The 19,889-nt window shown below is 54.2% G+C and overlaps 5 protein-coding genes across 5 annotated transcripts; 2 read left to right on the plus strand and 3 right to left on the minus strand.

Annotated features, from left to right (window-relative positions):
• Positions 1-2,595: 2,595 nt before the first annotated feature.
• On the plus strand, positions 2,596-4,862 carry B0T26DRAFT_803397 (uncharacterized protein; the record flags this gene model as incomplete). The annotated part of the gene is made up of 8 exons (XM_060447084.1): positions 2,596-2,739; positions 2,825-2,939; positions 3,095-3,130; positions 3,161-3,188; positions 3,313-3,528; positions 3,612-3,687; positions 3,730-3,756; positions 4,486-4,862. 8 exons carry the CDS (start codon positions 2,596-2,598, stop codon positions 4,519-4,521), a joined length of 678 nt encoding a protein of 225 aa, XP_060297380.1. The 3' UTR covers positions 4,522-4,862.
• Positions 4,863-6,652: 1,790 nt separating this feature from the next.
• On the minus strand, positions 6,653-8,380 carry B0T26DRAFT_741486 (uncharacterized protein; the record flags this gene model as incomplete). The annotated part of the gene is made up of 2 exons (XM_060443973.1): positions 6,653-8,234; positions 8,313-8,380. 2 exons carry the CDS (start codon positions 8,378-8,380, stop codon positions 6,653-6,655), a joined length of 1,650 nt encoding a protein of 549 aa, XP_060297381.1.
• A 3,230-nt stretch (positions 8,381-11,610) lies between these two features.
• On the minus strand, positions 11,611-12,248 carry B0T26DRAFT_713668 (uncharacterized protein; the record flags this gene model as incomplete). The annotated part of the gene is made up of 2 exons (XM_060442135.1): positions 11,890-12,248; positions 11,611-11,797 (listed from the first exon to the last, which is right to left on the minus strand). Coding segments are annotated over exons 1-2 (230 nt in total), but the record flags the coding sequence as incomplete, so codon positions are not given.
• A 3,354-nt stretch (positions 12,249-15,602) lies between these two features.
• On the minus strand, positions 15,603-16,822 carry B0T26DRAFT_713671 (uncharacterized protein). Its single transcript, XM_060442136.1, has one exon. It carries the CDS (start codon positions 16,372-16,374, stop codon positions 16,006-16,008), a length of 369 nt encoding a protein of 122 aa, XP_060297383.1. The 5' UTR covers positions 16,375-16,822; the 3' UTR covers positions 15,603-16,005.
• An 879-nt stretch (positions 16,823-17,701) lies between these two features.
• On the plus strand, positions 17,702-18,187 carry B0T26DRAFT_752499 (uncharacterized protein; the record flags this gene model as incomplete). The annotated part of the gene is made up of 1 exon (XM_060445532.1): positions 17,702-18,187. The coding sequence occupies one exon, from the start codon at positions 17,702-17,704 to the stop codon at positions 18,185-18,187; it is 486 nt and encodes a 161-aa protein (XP_060297384.1).
• Between the last annotated feature and the right edge of the window lie 1,702 nt (positions 18,188-19,889).

Here is a 19,889-nt window from a genome sequence, read left to right on the forward strand (position 1 = left end):
GAGCCTCATGGTGGGCAGCTTCGTCATGCTGCTCACCATCTGGCTCTTGCTCCTGCTACTGGAGCAGCTGCTGCTACTACCACACGAGAACAAGGATTGGCAGAGACACGAGAGGCTAACATTATGTTGGCCCCCTCTGGGCCTTTCGCAGCTGCGGAGACACGAGAGGCTAATATTATGTTGGCTGTCTCTGGGCTTTTGAGGAGGAGGAGGAGGGAGAGGGGGGAGAGAGGAGAGAGGGAGTAGAGTATAACTTATTCTCGTTCTTAGCGTGGCACCGCTCAGTCCGTGCATCACAGCTCTCCTCAGACTTCAAGGACGGATATTAGCATCTCTATCGCGAGGCGCTAATAGCCATCTTCGGAGACTAAGGAGAGCTGTAGTGCATGGGGCGAGTGGCCAAATCAATGACTCTCCACAAACGTATGCTCTCGTGCCAAGCTCGTAGCCGTTTGGTCTCTGCTGTGTTGGTCGTCCCGTTGCCAATTTGCGGGCTGGGCCGCTGGTTATCGGGTGCTGACTGAGGACAAGTACTCGTAAATCAGGGCGGAAAGTCAACCTGGCGTACTGGTTATTCTGTCAAGACCCCCTTTAGTATAGCGTTGTATTACAAACCACTCGACTGTTAGGGTCGTCTGTCTGTAAGGGAGCACGGGCTCCACAGGATGCTGGGGTTGGTAATTATGAAGATAGAACAAAGGGCAAGTGTGACGGCGTTTAGCAACACCCACTACCGCTGCACCACACCTTCCAAAAGGATGCCAGAATTACAAGCCGTCAGGCTGCAATTCTATAGTGGGTTATAGTATGGTCACGCACCCGTAGGGCCTCAGCGCCTACCGCCGTGCCGTGACAGCAAGCTCCTATCGCGCGGGTAATACAGTCAAATCGGAATGCCACTCAAAAGTATATGAGTGCAGTGAATGTGTATTGCTTGCTTGAAGAATCAAGCAAGAACTATCTAAGACCGTGGCTACGGTCATCGTATGTCTAATTCATGTAACCAATCAGAGTTCTCTCTTTGCGCTCCGTGGGCCCCGGGTGCTCTGCTCACAGAGCACGGGAGCCCCACAGAGCGCCCGCTCCGCACAGAACACTACCTGATTGGCTGCACCGAGCCCCTGTGGGGTCCGGCCCGCCCACTTGTGCTGCCCAATTAGCAATTGGCTTCCGGCGCCTCCTGCAGACTTGAGCCAGGATCGTAACACGTTGTGCTTGTGCACACATGAGTTTTCACCCCATCCTCTCCCGTCCACAGAAAATGACGATAATGACCCAAAACACTACAACTGTGAATAACCGTAGCATGGTCAATTGTGAAGCTATTTACAAATAAAACATGGAAAAATGTAGCTGATTAGTCGCTCAATCCATATATTGTATAGGCACCCTGGTTGCACGCCCTGATCTAGTCATTCTTGCAGGTGGAATCTCGTCATCTGCAGCGTCATCCTTGTCGTCTTCTTCATCCACCTCTTCTTCTTGCGGCTCTGCTTGAGCTGCATTTTGAGCCTCGCCACCCAGTAGCATGGTAGCCAAAGTCATGAACCGTTTATTCGGGTTTGGAATTTTCCTCCTTTTCTTTGGCTTCAAGCGTTCCAATTCGGCCTCTAGGGTTTCGATTCGTGCCTGCTTCAAAACCAACTCGGCTTGAAGCCCTTCAACTGCTCGGGCGGCCTTTCTGAACTTCATTCTTGTGCCTGGACTAACCCCCTTGCTCATATCCATTATCTGGCGGCCTGACACGGGGGTATCAGGGACTTCAGGGAGGGCCGGTAGAAAGCAGAGATATATATTGTTGTGGAAGCAGGTAGTCATGAACTCGTCCTTTGTAATAATGTGAGACTGCAGGCTCAAAGAAAGCGTAGGCTTCATATCTTACCGTTATATAGCTATTGTGGCCATCAAGAATAAGGAGGCGAGTCTCGCTGTCGTAGCCTAGTAAGGCGTTGATTTGCGGAATGGTATAGACCAAACTCAAGCATGCTAGAGAAGAACGAACCCGAGGACCTCCAGTTTCCGGGAACCCATAGCCGAGCGCCGTGGACGATTGAACATGCTCGGGCCCTTTGCCGCGGCCTTGCTACCCGAGAGCAGCGCTGGCGTAGGATCTGGTGCGGATCCCGTGCCATGGGCTTGTGTAGGGTTGATAGCGAGCCGGGTGTTGGCTTTGCGGTGGAGCTGCCAAGCCTATGGAACCAGGTAGCCTGATATCGCAGCCCTGGCCTACATGTGTATCCTAGAAGAAGGATGGCTGGCGTGGGTTAAAATAGGCCGCCGCCAACTGCGCGACGACGCCGTTTCTTCGCGTGAAGCCTCCCTAGTAGGAGGAGGCATTATGTTAGTGCATGGCGGCCGTTATAGGATCGCCGCCATGAAAGAGGTAGCATCGCCGCCACGGAAGAGTAGCATCGCCGCCATGGAAGAGGTGGCATCGCCGCGTTGCTGTTGGACTTGTATGCCGCGCCGTTCGCACGCCTCAAAGTGATGTTCAACGTCGTGTTCCGCTTCTTGTAACCAGACTTCCCCCAAAAGAAACAACCCACCAGCCACTCCAAACTCTGCTAGCCAGAGCCTCGCACACACAAATCCACCATGACAGACACCACTACGCACATGCGCATCGCCTTCGTGAGCGGCTGGCTGGCCGGGGCCTGCCGACGAACTCGTCCCGCCTCATGCTCGCATGTGTTTCTTCATCTCTATCTGAGAGCCATGTGTTCCAACCCGCTGACTGAGGTGTGTATATGCAGAGCTCCGGGCCAGCATCAGGCATGGCGATCCCAGACCTAGGCAGCGCAGCTTGCTGGTGCCGTTCGCCAAGGCCTCGGCGGCGCTGGGAAGCCAGGATTTCGACGTCGATAGGCAGTATGGGTGGGTCGGGTCGGCGACGGCGCGTTCGTCGTGCATGACGTCCCTGAGGACAGGTCGCTCGTGCAGTGTGTTGTCTCGGCTGTTGAACACGATCCGCCGCGGGACCGCAAAAGGCTGCTCACGCGCGAGTTCTTGATGCAAACTCTGAATGATAGGCTTGACGGCCCGATTGCTCGGGGTGTGGTTGATGTAGGCTGCTGTTTTCTTCTTTGTTGATTAGCCTGGGCTGCGCCTAGTGGCGTGGTGATGGCCCACCGTGAGCTGACATGTTTGATTACCTGTCTAGCTGGTCCTCGACTAGCCGAACCCGCAGGGTTATTGTTGTGGCTAATACCATCCTGGAATGAGAGAAGAAAAGAAGATGATTTCTTTAAGAAGCTAGGGTGCCTTACGAGGCCTAAATGATTATGGTAGGGCCGTGCACTAATCACGTAACAGTTATTCGCAGTGGGAGCAGAAGTCGACGCTGACGCACGCGAGGGGTCGCGTGTACATTGTCGGCGACGTGGCACACGCCACAACATGGTGGCAGGGCGCGGGCGCAGGGCAGGCGTTTGAGGGCGCGGCGATTCTGGGGGCGCTCTTTGGCCGCGTGGCGCGCCCTGGGGATATTGACGCGGCTTTCAAGGCGTTTGACGCGGCGAGGCGGCCGAGGTACCAGCGCGTCATTGACTCGAGCCGAGGGGCGGACAGGATATCTGTGGGCAGGAGAAGGACGTCGACTTGGACCCCGATAGGCTGAAGGCGGCGTTTGCCCCGCGCTGGGCCTTCATCTCCAGCCTCGACCTCGACGAGTACAAGCGGGAGGCTCTGGTTTGTGCATGTTGTTGGATGGAGATTCTCGTACAGTGCTAGGATACAAGTTCAGACTCGCAGGAGGCGGTAAGTTCACGTGACTCCCGCGGGCAGCTTGGGAAGAATGGATGTTGCATTTGTTTTCAAACTCGACTTGAATTCACTCTTGTTACCTAGTAGTGATGAGGGCACGGAGCTGGCATCGGGCATCTTTGTCTCTGCTACCGTTCCGACTTCCTCTCCCGCTCCTTCCTGCTGACCCGGCCGGTTTCGTTGAAGAAGGCAGGAGCAGCAGCACCCAAAGAAAAAGCGATGTTTGCACAAACAGCAGCCTCGAGGGTGACCCACATGCGGTGGATCCCCCAATTTTTGCAGTCGTGCACGGACCAACTTGGATGTACATAAAAGAAAATTTCCCGCCCGCCTTCTTCCTCTTCTTTTTCTTTTCTTCTTCATACTTACCTTGGCTGAGTGTAGGGAGCTCAAGAATCCTCTACACTGCAGTAGGAGACCTGCACTGCACTCCGCGGTTGTCTCTTACAGTCATTCGTCCTTCGGGGCAGTGCGGCCTCAATTTTTGATTCCCACCTCTTCTTCTGAAGACTCTTCTACTTCTTTTTCACTGTGATCGCCGCTTCAGTGGCGACATGGGGAAGAATCATCTTTCTCTTGCCTTCTGTCCTCTTACTCTGCTGCCTTGAATCTCCGTAGCTGCCTGCGTACGCCACGGGTTATGGCTGTCGCTGCCCTCGCACAGAACATGACTGTGACGGGTTTTCTGTTGGAATCACCAGGTACCGGTACTGAAAACAACAGGGCGTGCTGCACGCCGAAAGCTGGTGGTTCAAGTGATGGTCATTGTTGTCTATGTCTATCTAGAAGAAAGAGGTGGCCGTAGGCTACTTATATGGAATCTAGGACCCCTACGCCTCCACCGCCGCCTGTGTGGCTGATGAATGCGTTGCTACAGCCACCTCTATGTGGCTGGAATGCGCGTTGTTCCAACATTTTCATTCGGCCCAGCTCCACGCAGCGTGATCCGATACGCGGCTTCTGTATTGTAGTTATCGATTTCCTCATCGAGTGTGAACCTCTAGCAGCATCTCTCGCACTCCGTGGTCCAGCCGTCTGCTAGGCTATCCTTCCGTAATGTTGGTGTGCCTCTAGTGTGCGAAATCACTGCGCGTTGGCCGATTAAATCCTAATCCGGCCATTTTGTGCGCGGCTGCAGCGCAAATTGGGCTGCCAGAGAACGAGGGCACGGGCTGGTGGTGTCGGCCCAAAACCGCCCAGTAGAATCTAAGGATTTAGTGGGAGCGGCAGCTCGAGAATCAGACATGCTATTATCTACGAAGCGAACGTCTCTGCTTTTGAAGAATCGCGTTGACTATGCGGTACACCAGAGTGCCTCGTCTTCTGGCGAGCCCCGGGATCACAGTTCGCCACGAGCGCGGCCTGCTGGCGGCTGGCTCGACATGTCAATCTCTTCACTCATTTTACCTCCCGTGTCTTCCTCCGTTCTTTCCATGCGTCGGGCTCACTGAACTGGCAGCGTACCTTATTGCCAAACTGGCACGACTGGGTCTCTGAGGCCTTGTTTCCCCACCCACCAGAATTCTCCTCCCGAGCCACCAAACCCGTCAGTGTCCAGCCTCTCTTCTTCGGTCGCCCAAATCTGCGTCTCTCGCCCAAATCTGCGTCTCTCGCCTAAATCTGCGTCTCTCGCCCAAATCTGCGTCTCCCAGTTGGCTGGCTCGTCTCACATCCGGCCCATCGGTGCCCTCTGCTACTGCTAATTGCCACAATCACAAATCACAGACCGTGTCTACTCGTTCCCTTCGTTCTGCCCAACACTGACTACCCGTATCTGCAGACAGAAATGGCAGAAGCAGGCCGAAGAAGGTATTTAGCTAACAGTCGAGTCCGCCTTTCGGAATGCCACACTCGCGAGCCAACCTTCCGCTTCGCGAAACCACAGCGCAGACATTTCCCACACCCTCGACTGCCTCTCTATCTCGAAATTACTGCATGGCTGCGCGACATGCCAGGTAGGTACACCTCTACAGACTCCCTACATGAGACCAATCAACGGCACTGGTTATGCTAACCAGAAAGCCCTGGTGTGATTACAGATTTTCACAGCTCGCTCCTCTGCCAACACTTGATCTCGCGACCGACATCCTCCGCGCCCACCTACCCAAGTCTACAGTCTACATGAACACCAAAAACATCCTCAGCTCCGCGGAGATGGGACCCTAAGCCCATGAAACCTGTCTACTCTACACCACAGTTCACCGCCGGCCTCGCCCGGGACCACATGCAATCGAACCAATCTAATGACCCTTCCTAGATCCCTAAACACGCAAACGGGCCTCCTTTCCAGCCGCGCAAGACCACCTGGTTTCCAGTCGTCGGCGGCTCACTGACAACCAAACACAAACAGCCAAACACAAACAGCCTGGACTCCGCCATTGCCATGATGGGCACGAAGACCCGCGGCTCCCTCTGTCGTCAGCTGAGACTTGACTACGGTACCGCTCGAGGATATTTTAGGCCGCTCTAACAACATGCAGAGGTGTTTTGACCTAGCTGCTGCTGTATCACAAGAGAAACCATTTGGGAGGGGGGGTTGACACACCTCCCGGCCAGTGCTGCGTGTTCAAGTGTGTTGTTTTGCTGGTCTGGACGATGATCTGGCAGGCCAGAGCGAGAGTGCACGGCGGCAGAGACTCATCTCGTGTTCAACAGTTGACAGTAATAACTTGAGGGAGATCTGGCCTTGAGCTAATTACTCGGCCGAGATTGCACAGACTAACAGACGCACGGCATTCAGTTGCGACATGTGCCAGGCCAAATAAAGCTATGTTTCCATTGGATGAGACCAAAATACATCCTTCTATAATGGCTTCGCTCTCAGCCGTCGCAGAAGTACTCGCTATTGCCCAATTCAGGATCCCGCTTCTCCCGCAGCCTAATTCAAGAATCACAGCTCGGCCTCGTCCATGTTCCGCAAAAACAGCATGAGCCACTTGACAGTATTGACGTGGCTCGCGACGCTGATCTTTTCGTTGACGGTGTGGATGTTCTCGAGGCCGGTGCCCTCGTCCGCATCGTAGCCAGGCCCGAAGCGGAAGATGTGCCTCGTCAGGGCCCAGTAGTACCTCGTATCTGTGTTGCCGGTCATGATGCCTGGGGCGACAACGACGCCGTCACCCCCATACAGGGCGCGCACGGTGCCGGCGAGCACGGCATACGGCCGGCCGTCGGCGGGCGTGACGGGCGACGGGGGGACCTCGATACGCGAGGCCTCGAGCGTGATCGACGCCGGGCCCTCGCCGCCGTCGAAGGCGTGCAGCGTCAGGTTGTGCCTGTGCGCGATGCCGGTCGCGATCCCGGCTAGCCGGTTGTACACCAGGTCGCGCGTGTCGCCGATGTTGATGCGGTGGTTGACAGTGGCGCTGGCGCGCTCGGGCAGCGCATTGATCTTGACGCCGCCGCCGACCACGTCGACGGCCTGCGACGTCTGCATCAGGTACCGGATCTCGGGGCCCTGCTTGGCGGCTTCCAGGGCGAGGTAGTCAGGCTTGGCTTTGCAGGTGCTGCGCGAGGGCGACGACAGGCGCTTCGAGAGCAGCTTCTTGAGCTTGCTGGGGAAGTCGGGCGAGTGGGCGGCGCCGCACTGCAGCTGGGTGTAGTAGGGGTTCTCGTCCTCGAGGTGGGTGCGGTACTGCCCGTCTTCGAGGCGCACGATCAGCTCGCTGAGCACACCGATGCTCGTGTGCTGGGGCGGGATGGACGAGTGCCCGCCGGGCATGCGCACGGTTATCTTGACGTCTGTGTAGCCCTTTTCTGCCGTGCCGGGCTTGGCGAAGAGCACGCCCCATGCCCGCTCAAAGGTGGCGCCCTCGTCGACGATGACGGCGACGCTGTCATCCCCGTACCGCTTCTGGATGGCGGACGACAGCGAGGACGCGCCCTGCTGGCCGCCGCACTCCTCGTCAAAGCCAAAAGAAAGAAGAAGGGTGCGCTTGGGCTCGAAGCCGGCCTGCAGCAGCAGCTCGACGGCCTCCATGGTGGCGATCAGCTGGTTCTTGCAATCGCTGGACCCGCGGCCCCAGATATACCTGCCGTCGTAGGCGCCGGAAAAGGGCGGATGGGTCCACGAGCCAACCGTCTCGGCCGGCACGGGCACCGTGTCCTGGTGCGCCATCAGCAGGGTGGGCTTGAGGGAGCCGTCGCTGCCCTTCCACGTGTAGAGAAGGCCGTGCGTGTTGATCTTGTCGACGGCGAGCTTGGCGTGGATGAGGGGGAACGTGTCCTTGAGGTAGGCGTGGAAGTCGTAGAAGACTTCCCACCTTGCATCCTCGCCGACGGGGCCCAGGTCGTCGAACGACTCGGTTTTGACCTTGACGGCGCCCGACAGCCGCTCAATCGTTTCGTTCCTGAAGCCGTCCGACGAGAGGTACTCGTAGATGCGGTCCAACTCGGTGTTTTTGGTAGGGAATATGGCGTCGGGCTGTTTGCAGCCATCTTCGACGCGATATCTTGGCCTGCCAAGCGGCAGCCTCTGGAGTCCAATCGGGGCGCTATCTGGGAACAGCAGAGAAAGGGCGAAAGACAGAGCGAATATGCCGCCAACGTACTTGGCAGTCTTGGGCCAACCCCGCTGTCCTTGCGGGGGCGGGGTTGCAACTGGGAGGGCCTTTTCCATGATGCGCAGTAGCATCAGCCGTTGTTCTTCTTTTCTTTCTGTTCAAGAAAAAGGTTCAATGTCGGAAAACGGTGTGGTTTTCGGGAGAAGTCTTGACTCCCCTCTTTTTATCGGTTATCCCAACCCCCGACCAATCACCAACCCCAATCACCAACGGGCCGCGAGCGTGCCGACGCTGCAGATCCCCGCCACGCCTCCTGCCACTTTGGGCGAGCGTGTGGCACGTTAACGTCCTTTCCGCTTGCCACGCCCCCACTGTTTCGGATTAATCTCGCACTCAAGCTCAGCCCATCTGTCGTCATTGCGCCTAGCGATAACGACTGGCGGCTAGAGAGTTAAGACAGAGAATGAGATGCTACATCACGTCGTTTTTTTTTTTTTTTTTTTTTTTTTTTGCAAGATACCTATTCACTAGATTTCCAGATTGACATGGACTTACACGCCGGTAATAACTGAACTGTACGTTCTGCAACAAAATTGAATGCCGAAAAAATAATTGTTCAACAACTCCATCTTCTTGGCCAGCCTCACCACGTGACCGCTCAGCCAACGTGATTTCTTCCGAGTTGCAGTAGAATTTTGTCAACGTCATAGCAGAATTGCTTTGTAAATCGACACCATACCTATGAGAAAACCTCCAAGTCAAATATTCCCAAACCGCTTCAACCAAACATGCCTCGTATCCTCCAAGTATAAACGTTGAATCCAACCAAATTGCGCCTCATATGCTCGATGCCACCCCTTACCAGCAAAATCGGTTTAGGAGTGGTAGCGGCACTCTTCATGTCCGCACAAGCCGGGGATGGCTGTCTTCCATCTCTGTCTTCCAACTCTAATTTGTGCACACTTTGCTTGCTTTACATCACGTGATCATCATTCCACAGCATGTAAATCGCCTCCTAATTACGTAGCAAGTATGACTGACATCCTGTGCTATATCGCAGTCAGACCTGTGTTCGCTTTCAATATGTGCGTGGCGATGTATATAAGCCATTTCAAGTTTGTGATAAATCCAACAGTGAAAGTCCCTCCTTGAGCGGAGCCTCGTTGAGCAGACAAAACAAATATGTTCTGTTTAATGCGCCCCCCCTGGCCTCTCTTCTGTCCGCCTGCGCCTGCGCCTCCGCCGTTTTTGCCGCGGAGCAGAGCCCACATGATGAGCAGCTCGGCGCCGGCCCCAACCCATGGGGGAGGAGCATTGTAAGGAAAGAGCCCCGACCCACACACAAAACCAGATTGCACACACAACCGGCTGGCCAAGACCTCACTCCTTTGTCATGACCTCTCACCCGCCGGCCCAAGCACTCCGCCATATATATAAGCAGTGACCCTCGTCCCCTTCCTTTGCGAGGGCCAGGTTGAAGTCTCACACCAATACCAGTCATTGCTCGCACCACTCATTGCCCACATCGTGACCACCTTAATCAAGCGTACCTGCCCTCACTTACAAGCATGATGCCGAGCCACCCAAACAGGATGAAAAGCTCGGCACCGGCCCCAGCCCATGGGACAGAAGCATAGTGCCGAGCCCGCCATACATGATGAGCAGCTCATGCCGGGGAGGAGGCTGCTCTGCCTGCTCGCGTCGCAACCCGGAACCGATGGCTGGGTAAGTCGAAGCCTAAGCGCCAAGCCATCCTTTACTTGGCCTGACAGGGGACCGAGGAGAGTCAAAGCCGAATCCCTGCCGGCGCCCTTGCTCTCCGATTGGAAGCTAACCCTGGACCGTTTTTTCCCTTTTCTTTTTTCTTCTTTTTTTTATTTAATTTTTTTTTTACGTATTTTGTGCGATGGTCGAGGCCAACAAGGCATAATCCTCCACAGTAGCCCGAATTTAAAGTCGCATGGTACCGGTTCGTTTGCCAGGTGTCGTCCCAATTACACCTTACGGATCCGTTCGAGCTTCGTTCGAGCTTGTCAGACCCCCTGTAATGATAGCCCTGAAAACTGGCGGCGCTCAAACGTCCCACCCATTTCCCGCCCTCAGAGTAGAAAGATGCGCTGAGGGGTAGGCAGCCGAGGTCCGTGACGAAGTCTGGGGCGTGGGCTCGATTGAACAGCCTCTGGTGCAGATTATGGTGGTAGTGGCAAGTGTTTAAATGAGAAGTTGAAGGAGCGAAGTGGGGAAAGGTTCCATATGAACAGCAGTTAGATGTGGCTTGTCGATCCAATGCCATAGGCAAGTTCCGTTTCCAAGAGGCCCTGACAGCCGTTATGTGAAAGATTGGCTTGTTGGTTAGGCAGCTGGCGACTTTAATCTGACACCTTTTAAGACGTGGCGTTCCGGTTTTGGCACTGGGGATAGTGGCCGTGTTTCCCGGTCTTCTGTGACGCGAGGCTGTGAGTGAACGGCGCGCCAAGCATGAAGTAGTGAGACACTTACTCTCGGCCTCGGCCTCGGCATCCTCTTTCTTGATCTTCTTGGAAGGAGTCTTCTTCTTGGATATTGTCGCCGTCATCCGACAACTTTTTGAACTTGTAAAAGGAGAATGTGTCGGCTTCATCCGTCGTTGAACTCTTCCGTTTCGTCTTGCGATCGCCGGTAGGCTGCCATTTTTGAGCGGTCGATGGTCATGTGAATTATGATCGCCCTCTGGTCGTGCTTTTCATTTTTCTTTCCTGCTTGTTTGGTGTGTGCGTGGGTGTGGGCGGTCGTGTGTGGTGAGGTAACAACGCTTCACACATCCTGCGGTTAAACTCTTCGCCAAGAATATGAAGCTGAAGTTGCGTAGTGTCTGCCAGCACAGTGGTTGGACAGGGTGACGACGCGCATCATCCTCACGCGTGGAGGGGACGTGGCCTTTTGAGTGCACGCAATCGTAAGATGATAGTGCTCTTATGCTAGCAATAAATTAGATGCCCAACTAGCACTTGTTTAACAGGAAGAAAGGAATGAGGGTGAAAACAGATGGCCAAAATGTAAGTAAAAATTGTGCAGCTGTGTGTGACTGCGTGTGACTGTGTGTGACTGTGTGTGACTGTGTGTGACTGTGACTGTGTGTGACTGTGTGTGACGGAACAGCACAAGGTGCTTATGGTTTTGCTTTTTATTAGGGTTAAGTCTGCTACAGGCGACATCAGGCTTAGCAGGCAAACACAATAAGACGGCGGATTCGGAGCCTCTAAGCTCGGACTATGGTACCTGGCCCGATGTGCCTCGTCCTTGTTATTGTCTGGCTACACTGTCCTAGATCTGGAGCGTGACATCTCCCTAGTTCCTAAACATTAATATGATCGAATCCTGGGTCATTTACGATCCATAACTCGGTCCCTTATAGTTTCTGCTTGTATCATAAGTTCTTCAAGCTTGTAACACCCCGGCGCCACCCAGGACCCCAGCATTGTCCAAGTTATACGATGAGAATGAGCCCCACAAGTGTTCCTAAGGCACCTAATTAATAAAACCATGATGAAAACCTAAAAGACGGATCAGAAAAGATTAGCAAGACAATAGTATCAAATTGACGTAAAAGGCACAAAGGATGAAGACCTGGTAGGACGACACTCACCAATGGGCTGCGCATGACCGACATAGGGCCACCTTGAACCAAGATATTTGAGACTCGTATCATCCGCCACAGCCTGACGGTCGAAGATGCTTTCCACGTGGGGGCACCATTAATAACTACCACTGTCTCGGCTTGGAATTTCGTCGTATTTTGGGGTGCCTGAACCGCCTTGTGCACATTAATCCGGCAGTCCCTATGTATCCAGTCGGCTGGTCAGTACCTTTTTCTTTTTCCTTCTCCGACCGCCACGGTAGTTCCCATTCCTTTCTACATGCATTGTAATTCATCATAGTGTGCGCAATGTAATTAGCAGACGCATGACTGGCCCCATTCACTCTCACAAATGAGAAGACGAGGAGGGTAATAACTGCGACAGCAGCACTTTCAACGCCTTTCTTTTTGCGGCGGTGTTGGTCCCTGAAGACGGCGAATTACCCAGCGGTGTCCCTGAATCATCGCAGCGCTCACACGAAACCTACCCCATTGTGGTGCGCGCAGGAAATCACGTCAACACTCGGACGGCTGACGCACCGACTGGAACAACGGTGCTGGAACAATATTGGGTGGCGATAGTGGCGATAGTGGCGAAAGGTGGGCCAAAAAACCAATCGAGGGCAAAAAGAAATCCCCAGAGAAAGACAGACGTATTGTTTCGGACTCGCCAAACCTGGATTTGACCAGAATCTACTTTTCCTTAAAATCCCCTGCTCAGAGAATTCATCCATGGCTAGATCCTTCTCATGAGCGTCTATCGGGTCCTATTATTTCCCGACCGAAGCGGGAATCGACCTGGGCAAGATACTTCGTCGTGATGTACAATTTTTTGCAGCTGCGTCTAGTACCATTACACCATTTAGGCCCCCAGGAAACCGTCTGTCCTTCTCCGGGCAACCGGAGTTGTTGGAAAACGTGCCCGGAAAAGCTCCTAATAGGCCCTTTGCAACCGCATTTTCTGAGCACTGACCAAGACACGCGGTCACGCGGCGCCCTACCCCCCTTTCTATCCGAACAGACCCAGGCCCAGGACTTGGCTCTGGCGGCCGGAAAATCTTGGGCTCCAGGCCATGCCACGTAAGCAGTACTTGTCAACAAGCAGTAGCGCGATGACCAGCCTGCTTACGAGGAGATAAAGCCAGTAGCCTTGTCAAGGCGGTCAAGCGCGCTGGCTGCCTGGATAAGGCGATTGGTGTCGACGCGGAGAAGATGGCACTTGTCAACTGCCTTGCGGCTCGCATCGCGCGACACAGTCCCTATGGTTTGTCAAAAACGCGCCAGCAAATGGAAGGGTGATATTTCAAGATATAAAGATGGATATGTGCAGAAAGGGGAGAGTGTAGAGAGGGAGACAGAAAGAGGGAGTGATGGGGAAAGGTAGGGAGGTTGAGTAGCAAAGAGGTAGAGAGTCAGGTAGGGTGTGTGGAAGAGGAAAATAAATGGAGAGGAGGGGAGGTGGGGAATCGGTCGAGCTTTTGATGCGAGAAGAAAACAGGAGGACGAGTTTCACAAGTGCCCCGCTAGAAAGGTGCCGAAGGCATCTTCGGGCCCGCTCTTAATATTGCGTGTGGACTATGCTTGAACACGGTGACTTGTTCTCTTCAGCAAACAACACGTGCGTTCCGTCTGCCTTGAAGATTGTGGGCCCAGAAAAAGACCATGGCCTAGAAACCCTGTGCAGTTACAATGCTTCCCATTAGGAAGGTCATATTTCAGGCATCTATACTAACGAGGGAATCATCCGCCTCTGTTTTTGCCATCTCGCTTTGACACTTGGACGGGGCCTCTACAGCCACGTGGGGCCTTGGCAAAGCCCATTGTTTCGTAGGAACAATAACAATAGGAGCAGTGGCTCCACTACTACGGATGATAAGAACTAAAGCATGCATATAACATACAACACAAGCATCATTTGTCATCTCATGAGTTCCGTTTTATGTCCATACTTGACAGATGTCAAAAAGGGGGGTGTGTGTGTGTGTGTGTTATGGTTGTTGGTAGTCCTTGGGGGGAGAAGTCACGTGAGGAGCACGTGACAGTAATGAAGGCCTGCCTGTAGGATAGAAAGATCCATCTTGGGCTCAGGGGCGCACAGGCTCGCGGCCTTCCATGACTTTCAAGTCAGCTGCTAACGGCGACCTCTGCGAGATTCTACCGTGGAGTTGTTCATGGTCGACCGTTCTGTCGATCCCGAACTAGACTGCAAGGCGAGATACGTAAATGCAAAGAAAGGTTAAATTTTAGGCAGGATCCGACCCAGGGTTTCATTTTCCAGGCAAGAATGCGAACCCGCTGGCCGAAGGAGGCGTTTCCGGGAGAGGGGTGACGTTGGCCGAGATCCCACTTTTCCAGGGGCAAACCATCCCACCCAACGCAGCGGCGTCGGACTCGAAGGCTTGCTTGCTTGTGATCTACCCTCGACTTAAACGAAGCTCTTTGGAAGCCACCAATGCAATTTCTCAGCCCGCATCCAGCGCATCGGCTTGGGTGCCATAAAACTCGGGAGAAATCACGGAAAAACACGCCGCCCGTGCGTGACGAAGTAATACCCGAAGATTTGCAGGGTTACACAGGCTTACCTGCAAAGGCATTGTGCGCTGTGGTTGGCTCTCGTTCTCACCTGTGTTTTGCCAAAGTACCTCACCCCCTCTGCGCCGTTGCCAATGGGTTTCAGGGGCAAGTGACATGGGCCACGACCGACCGACCGTGTGGTTTGGCCAAGACAGGTTGATGACGACACCATGCTAGGATATATTTCCCTTCTACACATTGGATGGGTCGGCCGCTAAGAACTTTCAATCACAGGACACTCCGCGTTTAACCGGGGTGGAGGCGAGATTGAGATAGAAATAGAAAATCACTGGTCGGCCGACTTCTGGAGGCGTGGTTTCGGGTCAACTTGGAAGAAACCCATCCCTGCAAAAGCACAATTCAAGCCCACACCTCGTGGCACATAATAAGCAGACACCACCGTTAGTTCGGCAGGTACCTAGATAATTACCCAAATAAGCACTCCGAAGTTCAAGGTTAATTATGTGTGGGTGAACGCTGGTTGGGTATCATTGGATTGTGTGTGTGGCTGACGTGAGAGCCTCACCACTCAGCTCCACCATCTCTCATCAGGGTGTGCACCTGTTGGTAAGAACAGCACGGCCCAGTTTGGATGAAGATGGATTTGAGTTTCGAGAAGGATTTGAGAAGGCTTGGCCATAAAGTCGGCAGAAGAACTGTCCAATTTCCCATTTCGAGCATCTTCTCAGCCGAATAAGAGGCACGGCTGGTCTGCTAAGAGACAGTCGAGATGGCTGCCGTGGTCACCCGACTGAAATTTATCAGCTCGTCTCAAGCCCGCGTGGATCAAATCTCAAGAAGGTTTTGGGGTGACTCGTTGGTCGCTGATCTTTCTTGGTGGAACTGCAAGCTCTATCTTGAATGAAAAGAAAGAACAATGGCCGAACATATACCAACGTAGGGGTTGCTGCCGAGAACAACGGAAGGTGGCCCGTGGAAGGGTCCCCATTGGCAGACACAACAATCGTTGTTGCTGGACTGGGCGGTTCATAAACTGGCTCTTCTCAGGGGCTGGGTTCAATCCGCAGAAACAGGACAGGTCTCGGATCCTGCGGTTGGTAGACAGTCACAGGAGCCAGAGCCAGTCCAAGCTTGACAGGCAACATGCCAACTCACACAATGACGAGTTGAATAAATGAAAGGTATTGGTGCTGCGTCTTCGAATATTGTTTTTTTTCAGACGGGCTGAGCAACCTAGCGTTAAGATCGCGTAACTAGGTTACTAAGGTAGTTAGGCGAAGAAGAGGCTCAGGTGATAGCTTGAATCCTGCCATTCTGTGATCACCCAAAATCCGCATCTCGAGTCCTTCGCCCATTCTGTTTTAACCCTCCAAGTCCAAACGTTGATGGAGTGCATCGAGACTAGAGGTCGAGCCCAAATCGACTGGCTAGTAATATGGCGCAACTGTCAAACGCTGTGACACCAGGATTCAAACCCGCTCGAAAATAATACTAAGGCCTCTGAGATAGTCTACACAGCATTCGAGCAGTGTGACTCTAAGGCTGGGCTGAGGCTCGAAGGGGACAGGCTCGTGGCAAGCAGCGAGGCCGTCAGGAGAGAACCTTGCAAGTCCTGCGGCAATTGCACCAATCAGTCAGCCCATCGTCGTGGAGGATCGTGCCGCACCACTGCAGCCCTGCCAGAAAGAAAAGGCTTCTGAAACGGTGCAGCAAGTCGGCACATGGCCCCCCACCGCCAATCCACCCCTGGCAAGCGTTCGAGTGCGCGACTAGTTTTGTGGTCACTGCCCGCAGCGATCGCAGGCACCTGGGAATTGAGAGGGGCACCGCCCACTTCACCCCTGACCTCACCCACAACACCTTGTTAGACGTTGTGGGTGGGACGGAAATGGGATGACCGTGAACTTTAATTATCGACTCCAGCATTCGAGTAATCGCTCTGTGGTGGTGTTGTTGCATTGGACTTGAGAACGCAATATCGGCTGATTTATCGTGGTCGGGTTTTCCACCCGCCAAGTCGAGAAGAGATGCGTACTTCAATTGTTAGTGAACAGCGTCCACGAGATGCTGCATCCATGGGCATTCCTCGAGCTTCTAGAAGAACCGGCCTGGGAATCACACGATACTACGGCTCATCCAGGAGGGGCACTTGGTGTGTTGACCGTTGAACTTGTTCCCTGGGCGAGGTGCTAATAATATCGATGGATCGGCCGGCTCTGGTGAGCAAGGCAGGCAAACCGCTACGTGGGTTCGTTTGTAGGGGGGTGTGCGGTTGCTTCCAGCGCCTGCACTGCGCCCGCGTTCCCGTCACTGCTGTTGTGTGACGGTTAGATTCTGAAACAGGTCAATCCACCGAATAACTGATGACGGAAGACCCCAAATGGCCACAGCGAAGCCAGCAGTGTGTTGTGCCCTTCTAAGCAGCGTATTACACTACCTAACATGGAATCCGATTGTCGCATCTGGATTGCCTGGGGTGGCTCCGCCTGGCATGCCACCCACTGATGACGGAAATCCGAGGCATTGGGTTAGCTTGCTGGCCGAACCAAACGCGTTGGAGATTCCTCGGGCAGGCAAGTCAATGCCAATTGCTAGGCAATGTCTTAATCCTGTTGAAACCGGACTCGCCTAACAATTTTATGGAAATGAAAAGCGCAAGCGTGGGATGAGGACGAGTGGGCAGAATCACATTTGAGCGAGCGACCTCCTTCGGCAACAGCACGAGCTCTTAGATCGCTGTCGTTGGGCAATTGGACCCTGAGAGCCGTGGCGGCCTGGGTTCGGAAAGATATCCCCGCATCGGGAAAGAGGTCGGGCCATGCCCTGCCCCTCGCGCACCCTGCTGTGGTCAAGTGGATCTGAGGTAATCCCTGTCAGTAATGCCTGTCGTATCCATTCTTGTTGGTAGGTCGGCAGGCGGGTTCAGCGGATCCCAAAGGGGTTAGACCGAACCTTGTGGGCAGTCACTGACTGGGCCCTGTAGGTACCTACGTACATGTACCATCACGCTGGCTTGCACATTCCTGACCACGACAAAGAAATTTGGTTCAAAAGATGCAGCCATCCCCTCGACGCGACGAAAGAGATTCCTCAAATCTCGACGTCTCATCTTCCAAGACTATTATTTGGAATCACCGCGTACTGCCCAAACCTCGGCATTGCCTCGTGCCTGCAACAACACCACCTGTATTAAGAGCTACATTGGCCTCGGCACACTCTCCGTGCCTGCCCACCCATTCACTCCTCGTTGTCCACCACCTCTCAGTTCAGAACCACATTGCCCACCATGGGTTGCCTTTCGGCATTAAAGTTGTGGAGGAAGAGCCCAACAGCAGCAGATGTCAACCAGAGAGACGCTTCCCAGGCCCCCTCCTACCAGAACAGCATCGTCTCGGATAACAGCCGTGCCTCCGACTTCGAGAAGCCGCTCTTACCAGCCGTCGGGCGCGGTGCTGGCGCACCACCGACACGAGAGGCCATATTAAGCATCCGGCCGACAGCCCATCACAGCTACTCGGCATACTCGGGGCCAGCCAACCCCTCCAGACAGCAGCCCAACTGGTCACCATACCGAAGCGACAGGCCCGCCGCCTCCCCGAAATGGACCGAGTCGCTTGCGTCAACAAAGGCGTCCGAACCCACATGGGCCGAGCCTAAGACTGACGGCATTGACGAGTCGGACGAAAAGGCCCAACAACGGAGGGCAGACGAGGCACGGCGGAAAGCCGAGAGGGAGGAGCAAGAGCGACTGGACTTTTTCCAGATGATGTAACGACACACCATCGCGCAAACAAACCACAACGCACAACAATACGGACGAGAGCAAACTCGCACCACCACCGCCGCCACGGCATCACCACTTGTACATACACCGACCATTTGCGGACTTTTACACTAGGAAAGCGGGGAAAACTAGGGACACCAAGGGCGTTTTTTTATTTACTACTCATCTGTTTCAGGGTCGGGGCACACTGTAGGTTCGCAGTGCACACATTTACGGGGAGGGGGTTCCGGCGTTCAACTAACACGGCTATTTGGCCTGCTGCTGCTGCTGCTGCCCACGGGCAACACACAACATCACGGCCACGGCCAACAGCCAATGGGCGACTGCATTTGTTCTGTATTTTCTTAATGTCTGTACCTGTACATACATTCCTGACCTCTCTTTTCCTCTGTCAAACTCCAGCCCCCGTTTCTATTTTTGAAGCGGTGGCCAGGCAGATCGCAAAGCAGCGATCCAACAATTCACCATGCGGGAAGCAATAGCTTCCCGAAAATGCTCATGTTGATCCGTGCACTTGCTTGCATCATGACCTAGTGCCTTTCCTGCTGTGCTTTGCGGCCTTTTTTTTGGCTTTCGCGTAAGTAAATGTGCACACATGCACGCCGCTGCAGTACTTCGGGGGCTGGCTTGCCATCACCGACGCCACCACTCATCGTCATAGGTCGGCCAGCACGACCGCATCCCGTATCGACGAACGCCTCTTTTTATTTCGCTGATACGAGAAACTGTTCGATAGTATTGGCATTTTTGGGGGGTTTCTTTTACGTCCGTCTTCTAGCTGGAGAGATTCAGCTGCTGTGGAATTACGTAACGTTGGGAAACACGGGATTCTTCGCGCAAACTGCATCGATAACAATGGGACAGCACACACACGGCAGCCGTCGTCAGTCAGTCGAGTTCATGCACTGACCCGTCCCCGTTCGGCCAAAAACAACGCCCGCCGCGTGTGGTCCAGTGCCCTGGCCTCTGGGGCAGCGCTGCCGATCACGGGGCGGGCTCTCGCTCCGGGTATTTTTGCGCCTGTGCAACCTGCAACCCACTGGGCCGGTCGGTCGGCTAGCGCGCGGCCGCCCTCTCACGCAAACTCAACCGGGAAATCTTGGACACTGGAAGCCCGGGCAGCCCACCAGCATTTATTTGCCTTTACGCTTCCAGTGTTCACTACAGCAGCTCTACAGATAGGTAGTGCAGGAAGTCGGTGCAGAGAGCATCGACTACGATATACGCCTACGGATTTTCCACATCAGCTCGTTGGACGCTGTTTCATAGGCGGGGGGACGGCCGAGGCGCGAAACAGGTGCTATCCGCGGGTTGTGACTTCCCCAGCTTTCACTCCTTCAGGGGGGTTCTTTAGGGGTTCCACTATTCGCAAAAAGCCCTGGGCCTCAAACCTTGGTCCTTTTTTTCCCACTTCCCAGGCCGTCAAATGGGGCAGGGCAGCTGGGCTGTCGTTCAGTTCCAGGCAGCGGGGAAAAGATGTTTCCCCAGAATCCAGATCGACCCGCGGGACAAGTTGGACGCTTGCAATTTCGCTAGGGCTAGGTCCGGGCACCCCACATTCCAAACGGACCCCGGAGGTCGGAAATCACCAATACACGTCTGGGCCAATGGACGCGCGTCCTGCGTGTCATCCATTCCCCGCAAAGTGGAATTTCCATTTTCTGCCCGTCCACGAGGTCGCGTCATCTGA

The sequence above is a fragment of the Lasiosphaeria miniovina genome (genome assembly GCF_030549165.1).
Source record: "Lasiosphaeria miniovina strain SMH2392-1A chromosome Unknown B0T26scaffold_4, whole genome shotgun sequence".
In the NCBI taxonomy this organism is placed as follows: Eukaryota; Fungi; Ascomycota; class Sordariomycetes; order Sordariales; family Lasiosphaeriaceae; genus Lasiosphaeria; species Lasiosphaeria miniovina.

What these genes read in the sequence shown, in the direction of transcription:
- B0T26DRAFT_713671 (XM_060442136.1), bottom strand. Translation starts at nt 16,374, where the DNA reads ATGCAACAACACCACCACAGAGCGATTACTCGAATGCTGGAGTCGATA.